The sequence below is a fragment of the Bos mutus genome, chromosome 14 (assembly GCF_027580195.1).
Source record: "Bos mutus isolate GX-2022 chromosome 14, NWIPB_WYAK_1.1, whole genome shotgun sequence".
In the NCBI taxonomy this organism is placed as follows: domain Eukaryota; kingdom Metazoa; phylum Chordata; class Mammalia; order Artiodactyla; family Bovidae; genus Bos; species Bos mutus.
The window spans coordinates 50,766,415-50,778,455 of NC_091630.1; the positions used below are offsets into that span (position 1 = coordinate 50,766,415).

Sequence of the window (12,041 nt, forward strand, 5' to 3'; positions counted from 1 at the left end):
TTCTAATGATTGTCATGATCCTATTTTAAAGACTGGCCAGAACTCTTAAACCTCAGGCAGAAACAGTTTCATTATTCCATCTGCCTGTTTTCTTACCACAGATCGCTCGGGGACATCACAGCAAGGTGAATTAGCGTATTGCCAACCTGGGTCTTTGCTACATTGGCCTCATTTTCTGTGACTTCCTTTTTTCACTTTAATGTCTGCCTTGTTTAGTATTTTCCACTTTCTGTCTCAAAGTATTTATGAATTCTCTTATATGAGTATTTTTCTGTTCATTTTTAAGAATTATAACAGTTGTTCATTTCTAGGTTAAAAATAAAATGACCAAGGAACAGTACATTAAGATGAATAGAGGCATCAATGACAGTAAAGATCTCCCTGAAGAGTATCTGTCAGCCATCTATAATGAAATAGCTGGAAAAAAGATATCAATGAAAGAAACGAAGGAGCTGACAATCCCTGCAAAGTCAAGTAAACAGAGTAAGCGTCCAGATCAACTGAATCCTGGTTGTTTAGGAGGGAAAAATACAGTTCTTAAAAAGATAAGTTAGAGTAGACCAAATATCACTTATTCTAATGAAAAGTTTTATAATACATTGTTTGATGATCTGATTATGTCTTTCTCCATATCCTGAAGAAAGATAGCACTGACCAATGATAAATGGAAAATGCTACATACTATGCATGAATTAGCGTGTGTTGAGTATACACTTGTCCACGAGGCAGTTAACCTCAGCATGGACTTGGAGAGCAGACAGATTGGTTAGGCAACCCCGGTAGTCAGACTTCAACTCTTCTTTCTTCTGCCTCCTTGTTGTCTACCAGCAACTTATTTCCATTGGTTTACCTATCATTACACGATAACAGAAGCTAGAAGTTAGGGGTGATTCAGGGAGATGGGGAAGGTTAGGATCATGGGGGAGCTCGGGGGGTTGGAAATCACTACTTGACATGCACCAGAAATTATATCACTCTGGCATTCCTCGATCTGACCGGCATCAGGAGTTACCTGTGCCTGGCTCCATTCTCAACATTCTATATGTATAGACAGTGGTGATTAAAGTAGAGCTAAAATTGGACTACAGGCATGAGGTTAGGGTAGTGGCTCGGAGAGCTCCTGCCTTTCTGAACAGCTTCCACTTGGAAATGAAATCTCAAGCTTCATCAAAAAGAACAGATTGCAGCAGCAAAATGCTGTTGAAAGGTTATTGGTGTTCAGTTGCTAAGTCGTGTCCGACTCTTTGCGACCCCATAAACTGTGGCTGTTGACAGGAGCGAGAGTCCAGAAGGCCTGTGTGATATGTGTTTCTGGAAGTTTATGAAGAATTACAGGGTGGGAGTCAGAGGCTCCAGAGATAATGTTAGAAGGGATAGTGGAGTGTAAAATGGCCTTCTCTTCGGGAGTAGAGGAGTGGGCCTGAGGAGTGTTAGTAAGTTCTCCCTCATTTTATCGACAAGGAATCAGAGGTGCAGAGAGATTAGGACACCTAGAATCAGAGAAGCTTTGAGCTGAGTGCAGTACGAAAGCCTTTGTTAAATCTCTGTGCCTAAACCCTGATGAGTGGCAAAGGCTGGCCCAGAAGCCGGCGTCCTTGGCCCTTACTGCAGTCCAGCACCAGTCGGTAGTTCACACGATAACGTCATTCTCTTCTACCTGAAAAACCGTTCAGTGTATTGATCAGGATTTCATTTTTACACCTGAGTAGATGCCAGTTATCTGATTTCATTTTCGTTTTCGTACCCACATAATGATGTCTTCCTATCCCTCTTTGTGTGGCCTGCTCTGTGCACAGTGAGGAGGTCACTGAGAGAGCTGGGTGTGGGAAGCGGGTGGCAGTGTGCTGATATTCTGCAGTCATCTTGCATGTGAGGCCTCTGTTTTCTTGTTAACTCAGGAGACCCCGCAAGTCACACAGGTGAACCATGGCCCCTCGTCTGTTCTCCTAGCCCTTGTTTGGGCTGTTTCCCTGGCGCTTTCAGTGTGACAGATTTGTGCCTGGTCTTTTCCCTTGGCATAGATTTCCTGCATATCCCTGAAGCCTAGTTGAGGATTTTTTTCCCCCCATTTTTGAGGTAAAATTCATATAACACAAAATGAACTGTTTTGAAGTGAGAAGTTACTGATATTTAGTACCTTCAAAGTGTTGTGCAATCACCACCTTGATATAGTTCCAAAATATTTCATCACCCCCAATAAAGCCCCGTATCCATTAAGCAGTTCTTCCACGTCCCCTGCCTTTCCTCAGCCTCTGGCTGGCACCAGTCTGCTTTCTTTTTTATGGATTTACTACTCTGGGTATTTCATCTAAATGGAATCATATGTTATATGGCCTTTGCATCTGGCTTCTTAGGACCATTTTGAATTAGTATTCATTGGTTGTGTTGATGATTTTATGCTGAAACATCAAAATATCATTCTTAAAGGCTTTATATATTAAATGCTAATAGCGTTTGCTGTTTCAGACGTAGCCAGTGAAAAACAAAGAAGACTCCTGTATAACTTAGAGATGGAACAGATGGCCAAGACCGCTAAAGCTCTCATGGAGGCTGTGAGCCACGTTCAGGCACCTTTCACGAGTGCAACACATTTGGAGCATGTGAGACCCATGTTTAAGGTAAGAGTTATTAACGACTTTTGGTTGCAGTATATATATATTTATATATACTGCTGTTCAGCATATTTTTAAGTTAAGGCAGTACGGTGATACAGCTCATTAGTATAGACCCAGAAGTGAAAGCCATGTTATTTAGGTATGCATGATTAGTAATTGATAGGTGTGTGACCTTAAGAATAGAAAGGTTTGGGGAGAATTAATCTCTGGCCTGGTTTCCTCTGAGTTCTCTTTAGATCTTAGGAGTTCCCTGACATCTCAAATTGACCTTGGGCCTCTTGCTGTCTTCCAGTGCCTATGGCCCAAGGGCTAATGTGAGGGTTCTGAGTGCTCCTGGGGCCCAGAAAGTAGCATTGGGAACAAAAGGGAGCTTTCTTTTATGTTTATAGATCTAGTAAGGATGGTACTTACTGCTTCTCTATAATTTGATTTTCCATTTCCTCTTCATTTTCCTATGCTTTTTTTCTATCCTTTCTTCAAATTCCAGAATGAGTAAGCAGTGCATCATAAGGGTTATAGGGAAGTGGACGGGAGTCTAGTCAAGGAAAGTGGGAATTTTTCCTAGAGAAGGAACAATGGGTCACGCACATGTGCATTTGTGAGACAGTGCAGTTAGATGGTCTGTGGGGGTTATCACTTGAGTTCTTCAGACATTAACTGCATTTGTGTGGGTAGTAAAAGATGATGATATTTCAGCTCTAATATGTTATAGTTCTGCCCTTGCTTTAAGGTCTGTGTGATCGTGATATTTCTAAAACTTGATGGAGAGTTACAGGCTCAGAGTGGGAATTTGGGGAGAGAATGTTAGAAGAAATAGTGGAGTATTGCCGGCCTCTCTTTTACCGTAATATAGGAAATGAGATTGAAATTAAGAGCACTTATTATGAAATAAATTACAAAGCAAGTTTTTGTTCTGTTTTGAATAATCTTATACCTTTGTTTTGTTTCCAAATGTTTTTGGTAGACAGGAGGTGGAGGTGAAAAAAACAAAAAGAATAAGGAACCAGTCATAATTCTGCCACTCAGAACATTTCTCTTACTATATTTACATACTACTTTTTCTCTTGTTAAACAGTTGTGACCCTACTGTGTATAGAATTTTGTAACTTGCTGTTTCTCACATGAGTGTTTTCCCATGTTATTGGGAATTCTTCCTAAGTAGCTTTTATGATCTCTTCTCTGGATTAGGTGTCATTTGTTCCATCCTCTGAGCTGGAATTGAGAACCTTTCCTCTCTCTGCCATTTCTATTGTCGTTACCTTTTCAGACAGTGTCCTTCCTTTCTCACTCTTAATACTGGAGTGTTCCCCTGTCTGGTGTCCATGTCTGCTTTTGTGCTTCTCTTACCCATTTACAGAGCACAGAATGTTTAAAACACAAATGAACTGTCACCTTCTTCCTTAAAGCCATTCACTGATTTTGCAACTCTGGTGAAACCTAACACAACCCGAGGGTCTGAATACCAGGTGTGATCTGGCTCCACCTGCCTCCAGCCTCATCATTAGATTTCCTCTTACCGTGCTGCAGTCACACTGGCATTCTTTCTATTTCCAGAATGCCTTAAATTATTTTCTCTTCAGAGCATTCACACAAGCTGTGTCCTTTGTCTAGAATGCTTTTTCCTTCTTTGTCCAAGTTGTTTCTACTTTCAATGTTACTTTCTTAGTGAGTTCTGCCCTGGCCTCTAAGTCAGGTCTCCTTTCATACGTGCTGTGTTCTTCCTTCACTGTATTTATGTGTATCTACACATTTATTTATTTTAAACCTTAACGTCTGTGCTAGACTTTAAACTCTGAGAGGTAAGGGAGTACATCTGTTCTGGTGACTTTTCTCGAAGTCTGACAGTTCCTGGCTTGGAGTTAGTGCGTAGTAACTAAGCATTGGTTGAGTCAAGGAATAAAAGAGTCCTAGCAGTGATGTGATATTAAGGGATGTAGTTAAGAACCTTTTTACATATGGCCAGGTCATTTTCTACAGAGGTTTATACACTTAAGCGAAAATTTCACTGTCCCCTGGGTGTTATTTAGGTATAATTTGATAATACAGATCATTCTTTAATTTGCAGTGGGGTTGTCACAGGCTTAAGAAGCTTATACTTCTCCTTGTATATATTACATAGGTTTCCAAAGAGAGATGTGTTGTTTCTTCACTTAGCATAGGATGCATAATGCATTACTCTCCTGTGGTGCTTTGTATTTTAAAGTCCTGCCCGTCATATGCTTCCCTTAGCATCTCTTTGTAGTGGCAGTCCAGGTACTAAAGAGGAGGAAATGAAGTTCAGGAAAAAAAGAGGTGAAATAAGGGACAAGGCTAAGACTGAAAGTTAGGTACTGTGACTTACGTTCCTTTAAGAACTAAACTTCCGAACTTCCTGAGGTTACAAAGCTGTGGGTAATTCTGTCTTAATAATGCAGAAATTTTTTTTTAGATCTTTTAAAAATTCCAATTATTGTTTCTGTACCATGTTGTCATAAATACTCTTTATCTGTGTGACTATATATAGTTCTGTTTCATTTTGATTTATTAAAAGAAGCCAATACTCTTATATCAGACATTTCAAAGTTACACACACACACATATATACATGCCAGTATATACACACCAGTGTGTGTGTGTGTGTGTGTGTGTATGTGTGTGTGTATATATATATATATATGTTTTGATATGAGGACTTTCAGTAGTCAGGGATACCTCTCTTTTTTTAAATTTTACATTACAGTTTCAGAAGGTATTCAGTTTTGATAAAATTTAGTGCTTGTTGGCTTTCATAGTCTGTAAAGAGGATGCATTTTATTTAACTGTATTTTAAAATATTGTCCAACTAGGAGCCAGAGATATCTCTGCTGTCTCAATGTAAAATATTAATATTTTACTACAAAAAATAATAAGGCTAAATGACACCTACAGAATAGGCTTAAAGAAAAGAGAGTAACGTAAGTCTTACAAGTAGAAAATGGTTAAAAGGATTTTTGTGGAAATAAAATTAGTCCATGAAATATTGCAAGAGACACAGCTTGCAGAGAGAGATGAGTTCTGAAGTCAGGGGTAAAATTAATATAATTTATGAATATAGACTATCCCCATTTTTTATTGTGAGTAACTCATAGGTGCTATGCTTAAAATGTATCTACCATCTTCTCTTGAATTTACAATGTTTCTCTCCCACTTACTTAAGCCCAGACAGCATTATATAGTTTCTCCTCTTTTTCCAAGAAAGCTCTCCAAATAACTATGCCTAGAAACTTATTGCTCTTTTTCAGAACTTCCACAAATCATTTATTGTCTGAAAGCATTGAGAAATGTTAATGTGGTCTTAAAGTTTGATTATCATTTGATGTTCATGATATATTTAAAATTTTTACCTTTTCTAGCTGGCTTGGACCCCTTTTCTGGCTGCATTCAGTGTGGGTCTACAAGACTGTGATGATACTGAAGTAGCCTCTCTTTGCCTGGAAGGTATAAGATGTGCAATCAGAATTGCATGCATTTTCAGCATTCAGGTAACAGAATTTTGCGTTTGTAGCCAGTCTGGAAAACGTAAATTACTTATGTCATTACTATAGTTTAAATTATTTCTTGTGTTGACACTGTTAAAAAACTAATTTCAAGTGTATAGTGGAGTTTAAATGAATCTTAATGTTTTAAGTTTCCAAGAAGCTGTGACAAAACCGGGTAGTTCTCTGTTGATATGTCTACCATTCATCATCATAACTTCGTGTTGCAGTTTTTTTCTGTATAGAATATTAGCTGTGTGGGAAATTTCCAAGAGTTTGAATTCCTGTATTGTAATTTGAATATATTATTTATATTGCATGTTCTTATTTATTGAATCATATAATACTTTTTCATATTTTATATATTTATAGATACTATTTTATAACTTAAGCCTAAGAACAGGTTATCTTTAAGAGACTCAAGTATCAAGGACATAATTCTTATGAAGATAGTCCTTTCTAGTAAATTATATGCTTTGTCTGATAATAAATTTTATCCAATACTTGCCTACTTTCTTTTTGAAAACCCATTTCACATGTAATTATGAATGTTATAGCATAAAAAGCATAGTCTTAACTGTAGGGGAAACATGAGCAAATTTGTAAATCAAGTTTCTGCTACTTCACACAAGTCAGTTGAAGCATGTGTTCAATGAATGCTTTCTTACTATATGAATTATTGTTGCTGAAATTTCATCTTGATTTGACACCACCATTGCCTTTCAGTTTTAAAAATTCATCGTTTTTGGCTTCATTCATATTAAAATTTAAAGAACTTTAGTTTTGAGGTATCATATGTAATTCATGACATAGTTGAAAACTTACTAAATTAAGTAAACAGTTCATCAGTAGGGAACCGGAGCCTACTCTGTTGTGCTTACAACCCTGTGAGCTCTCTTTCTCTGTCTCTTTCAACAGCTGGAAAGAGATGCATACGTCCAGGCGCTGGCAAGATTCACCTTACTCACAGTGAGTTCTGGGATTACTGAAATGAAGCAGAAGAACATTGACACAATCAAAACGCTTATCACAGTGGCTCATACAGATGGAAATTACTTAGGAAATTCATGGCATGAGGTATAAGCACTTTTTTTTTTTTTTTGCAGTTTGGTTTATAAAATGAGCTAATGCTAAATATTATATCACTGACATGCTTAAGTGTTTGGGGAGAAGATTAATCTAGTACATTCAGGATTAAGTACATTTAACTTGCTTATTTATAATGTAGCCTGTGTTTAAATTGTGACTTTGTACATTTAAACATTTTTATGAAGATTTTTAACACGTAATTTAAATTTGTTTTTCCTCTTGTAATTAAGATTCTGAAGTGCATCAGTCAGCTGGAGCTTGCTCAACTTATAGGAACTGGAGTGAAGCCTCGGTACATTTCTGGAACAGTACGAGGCAGAGAAGGATCACTTACTGGAGCAAAAGATCAGGCTCCTGATGAATTTGTGGGGCTAGGGCTAGGTGAGAATTTTTTGAATTATTTTTGTGAAGTATCACAGTTGTTTATAACTTGCTCAATATAAGTAACTTTATTGTATGAATGAAATATAATTAGAGGGCTAGGATTAAAATGCCCTTTGGCTAACCTTATAAGGGTGAAGCAAGATAACATTGTAAGTCTTTTTTGCCTGGTCCAGTTTGCAATATTAAGTGACCCTTAGTCTTAACCACATAGTTGAGGGTGGGAGAAAGGTGCAGTTTAAAATTACCTCCTTTTACATTAAAAAAAAAAGAATGAAATGCTGCCATTTACAGCAACCTGAATGGACTGAGAGAATATTATACTTGTGAACTAAATCAGACAAAGAAAGACAAATATTATGATATCACTTACATGTGGAATCTAAAAAATAATACAAGTGACTCTGTATACAAAACAGAAACGGACTCACAAGCATAGAAAGCAAATTTATGGTCACTGAAAGGAATAGGGAGAGAGGAAGGGATAAATTAGGAGTATGCAATTAACAGATACAAACTACTATACAGAAAAGAGATAAGTAACAAGGATTTACTGTATAATACAGGGAACTATATCCAATATTTATAATAATCTATAATGGAAAATAATCTGAAAAAATGTTTTAAAGAATTACCTGCTTTTAAGACTAAGCAGATAAGTTAAACGAGTGAAGGCTTGTTTAAGATGATAAATAGTTGGGGGCACCTGGAGAAAGCATTCACATGCACATGTTTTAACGGCACTATGCAGACATAACCCAAGTCTTAGGCCAGTGTGGAAACTGTCCCAGGGCTCCCCTCGAGTTCAGTGCAGCCAGGAGCAGCCAGGTTTAACCCAGCAGGAAAAAAGGAAGGTACTGTCAAAAGCAGATAAAGAAGAACCAAAATCATACATTTCTAGTCATAAGTGGAAAACGTTCTACCAGGGAAGAAACAAAGTTTAGACTGTCTTTGACGTTAAATATGTACTTCTGGGTTTGAATTCTTCCATGTTTCTTCTTCACTTGTGCTTCTTCTGCACTTGTGCAAGATGTGTGTGCAAGTTACTTTAATTCTCTGAGCTTCAGGTTCCTCTTTTCCAAACTAACAGTAGTATCTACTTACAGAGTTGTCAGGATTACAATATATTAACATATAAGTGGACTTAGTGCTGCTATACTGTTTCTGGATTGTTGTTTTTGTTCAGTCACTAAGTCATGTCTCACTCTTTGCGACCCCATGGACTGCAACACGCCAGGCTTCCCTGTCCTCCACCATCTCCTGGAGTTTGCTGAAACTCATGTCCATTGAGTCTGTGATGCCATCCAACCATCTCATCCTCTGTTGGTCCCTTCCCCTCCTGCCCTCAATTTCCCCAGCATCAGGGTGTTTTCCAGTGAGTCAGCTCTTTGCATCAGGTGGCCAAAGTATTGGAGCTTCAGCTTTAGCATCAGTCCTTCCAATGAATATTCAGGGTTGATTTCCTTTAGGATTGACTGGTTTGATCACCTTGCTGTCCAAGGGACTCTCAAGAGTTTTCTCCAATACCACAGTTCAAAAGCATCAGTTCTTCAGCACTCAGCCTTCTTTATGATCCAACTCTCACATGTTTCTGGATTATTCTTTATCTGGCCTCCCTACCTGACTTCCAACAGAGAAATCTAAAGATACAACCTAAAAAAAAAAACATGAAGGAATACACCTGAGGTCTAAGAATACTTATATTTACCTTTTAAGGCTTTGTGCTATATATAACATTGTACTTCTGGACTTTCTCCTTTTATCATTTAGTGATTTCTTCGTTGTTGCTGGCAATAAAAAGTCTTAGGAAATTCAGAAGAATTTCAGGTTTGAAAAACAACCCACAGGGAGGGAGTAAAGACAAGGACCATGTTGTGGCTTCAGGTTGAGTGAGTTTGCAGTGGTAATTCAGCAGTGCAGTCTGCACCTCACTTGTAAAATACCAGTGTGTTCTGTGGCTCTGGGAGGTGCAGGTATAGACAGCTGCAGGATTTACAACTGCTTGAGCACCCGCATGGTTGGTGACTTATGTAACCTGCAAGCCTGACTCAGACATTAGAACTCTATCAGTGTTAGTAAAACAAGAGAAATCATCCTTGCTGATCATGTTTACTGGAATACCTGAAAATGAGTTAAAATTAATTTGACCATTGTGCTGCTCTACTGCTTAGGTTGCAAAGAGGTGACCTGACCTGCTTTCTCCCTTCAGGAAAAGGGAATTTATATTAAATTAAACACATTTGGAATCTGGAACTGTGATTGAGATAAAAATTCCAGGCCTCCAAATCACACGAGCGACTGACCACACCCTTCATCTCTCATCTTTTTCTGTGTCATCCACTTCTCTCTGCTCCACGGCCTGCTCCCTTCTGCTCACACTGCTGAGGGATCAGGTCTCAGGTTCTAGTCTGCATCCTAGAGGGAGCCCCTATGCTGACTCAGCCCCTGTTGGGCAGTGCTCCCTCTAAGTTGAGCTCATCTCAGTAGCTGGTTCCTGGCTCACCCAGCATGGCAGGTGTCCACCCTGTGCTGCGGTGTCCTGGCATCGACTCAGGATGCTTTAGTCCATACCAAAGCTGGAAGAGGTGGTGGTGCAGACGATTGAGCTGGTTTCATCTGTATGTAATTTGTTTTTTAAAAATAAACTATTAGCCTCCTTTGTTAACAGAATCTATACCTCAAATATTGATGTAACCAAGTTAATAGGGCTGAGTGCATATTTATCTCACGTCCTTACAGATGTGATACAAGACTATACTTTTAATTTTTGGAAATAGGAAACTTTTATTACTAAGAATAAATAGTTTATGAATTATTAGATTTGAATTATATGCGTACTATTATATGTATTAAAGTTTTAAAATTCAGTTGCTTGGTCATATAAATCTTGAGTGAATATTATGACATCTTACATCTTTGTTTTTAGTTAATCTAAATGTTTGTTCTTTTGAGTCATTTCTTTGGTAAAACCGAAATTATTGGCTTATTACTTGTACTGTCATACAAATGTTTGATAGATGTCATATGTTTATGAAATTGGTTCTTGGATTGTTAGGCATTTTAAATCTTCTTTAAATGGGTTTAATGATTACAAATTATTATATCTAAATAGAGAAGGTACAGAAATACCTTCTGTGGGTATTTGAAGAATACCCACAGAAATGTGGAAAGGACATTCAGTTGATACACAGACGAAGTTATGTAGTGACTGGCATTTTTTTCTCACAGATTTTTCTTCATTAAATTCCTGCAACATGCCACATACCTCATCTTGCTTGACACTATCCTCCTACCACCCCATTTCTCAGTCGCTTATTTCAGGCTTTCATCCTTGTTCACTTGTATTACAGAAATAGACCCTTAATTTGTCTGCATGGCTTCCGTGGCTCTTCATGTTTCACTGTGTTCTACAGATATTACCAGAATTATTTTTCAGAAAATAGACTGGATCATGTCGGTCTTTTAAAAGACCTAATGGTTCCCTGTTTTCAAAAGTAGAATGTTAAACACGATGGTCAAGGTTCTTCACATTCTGTTTCTGGTCTCTCTGTCCAGCTTCATCTCTTACTGTTTGTTTCTCTCTCTCCTTCCTTGTCCCCTGCCAGATCATCCTCCATAATGGCTACATCCGAGTGTATTGGAACATGAACTTCACATGCCTCCTTCCATTACTTCATATATGCTGCTCCTTCTTCCTGAATTGCTTTTTCTTCTTTCTTTCCCGCATGATGATCCTTTCAGATCTAACTTGAATTACTGTTTCATCACATGTGAAAACTTTCCATGAGCTAACAACACCTGCATTCTCCCTTCCCCTATAAAAATTAGTTCTGTTTAGTCCCACTTGTGTTATATATAATTAGTTGAGTTCAGCCATGAAATAATCATCAGAGTATATGAAAGTAGGTAATGAGTCTGTCTCTCGTGGTAAATCATTAACTGCGTGAGGACAGGGGTCACATTCTTTTCCCTTTGTTCAGTTCCTGGAGTAGATTTTGAGTTCAGCTGGTTTAAATAAAACCATCTATTACATCTGCATTCAAAAAGTCACTTGAGTGTCTAGTCAGTCAACAAGTACTTGTTGAGCATCTGCTTTGAGTATGATAGAGGAAGAAAAAAAAAAAGGGTATGATTTGCTTCCTAACCTGGGAACTTTTTATCTGGCCGAGAAGGCAGCAGTGACACACCTGAAGTAATTGATAGTAAGAAACTAAATGGAAGAAATTCTGAGTTGAGCAGTACTTATCTAAGTAAATACTTCATTCAGAGGAAGGTGAAGGGGAATCCTTCATTGAGAACTCAGGTTGGGTCTCAGTAGATAAACTTTAGATGATGACCTGAATAGAGACATATGTTGGAGGGAGCTGCCTTAAGTCCTAGGCTGAAAAGCTTATACTTCATCCTGAAACTAATAGTAAGCAAAATAAAGGTGGTGATTTAGGAAAATTAATCTCCAGGAGAA

General features: G+C 38.0%; 1 protein-coding gene across 2 annotated transcripts in view; it reads left to right on the forward strand.

Annotated features, from left to right (window-relative positions):
• ARFGEF1 (ARF guanine nucleotide exchange factor 1) overlaps positions 1–12,041 on the forward strand; it is a 131,313-nt gene that overhangs the window by 92,967 nt on the left and 26,305 nt on the right. For both annotated transcript variants that reach the window (XM_005892930.2, XM_070382300.1), the window contains exons 18-22: positions 312–483; positions 2,467–2,618; positions 5,987–6,115; positions 7,028–7,186; positions 7,429–7,579. In XM_005892930.2, coding sequence (XP_005892992.2) covers positions 312–483; positions 2,467–2,618; positions 5,987–6,115; positions 7,028–7,186; positions 7,429–7,579 — 763 coding nt within the window. The remainder of the gene's footprint in view (positions 1–311; positions 484–2,466; positions 2,619–5,986; positions 6,116–7,027; positions 7,187–7,428; positions 7,580–12,041) is intronic.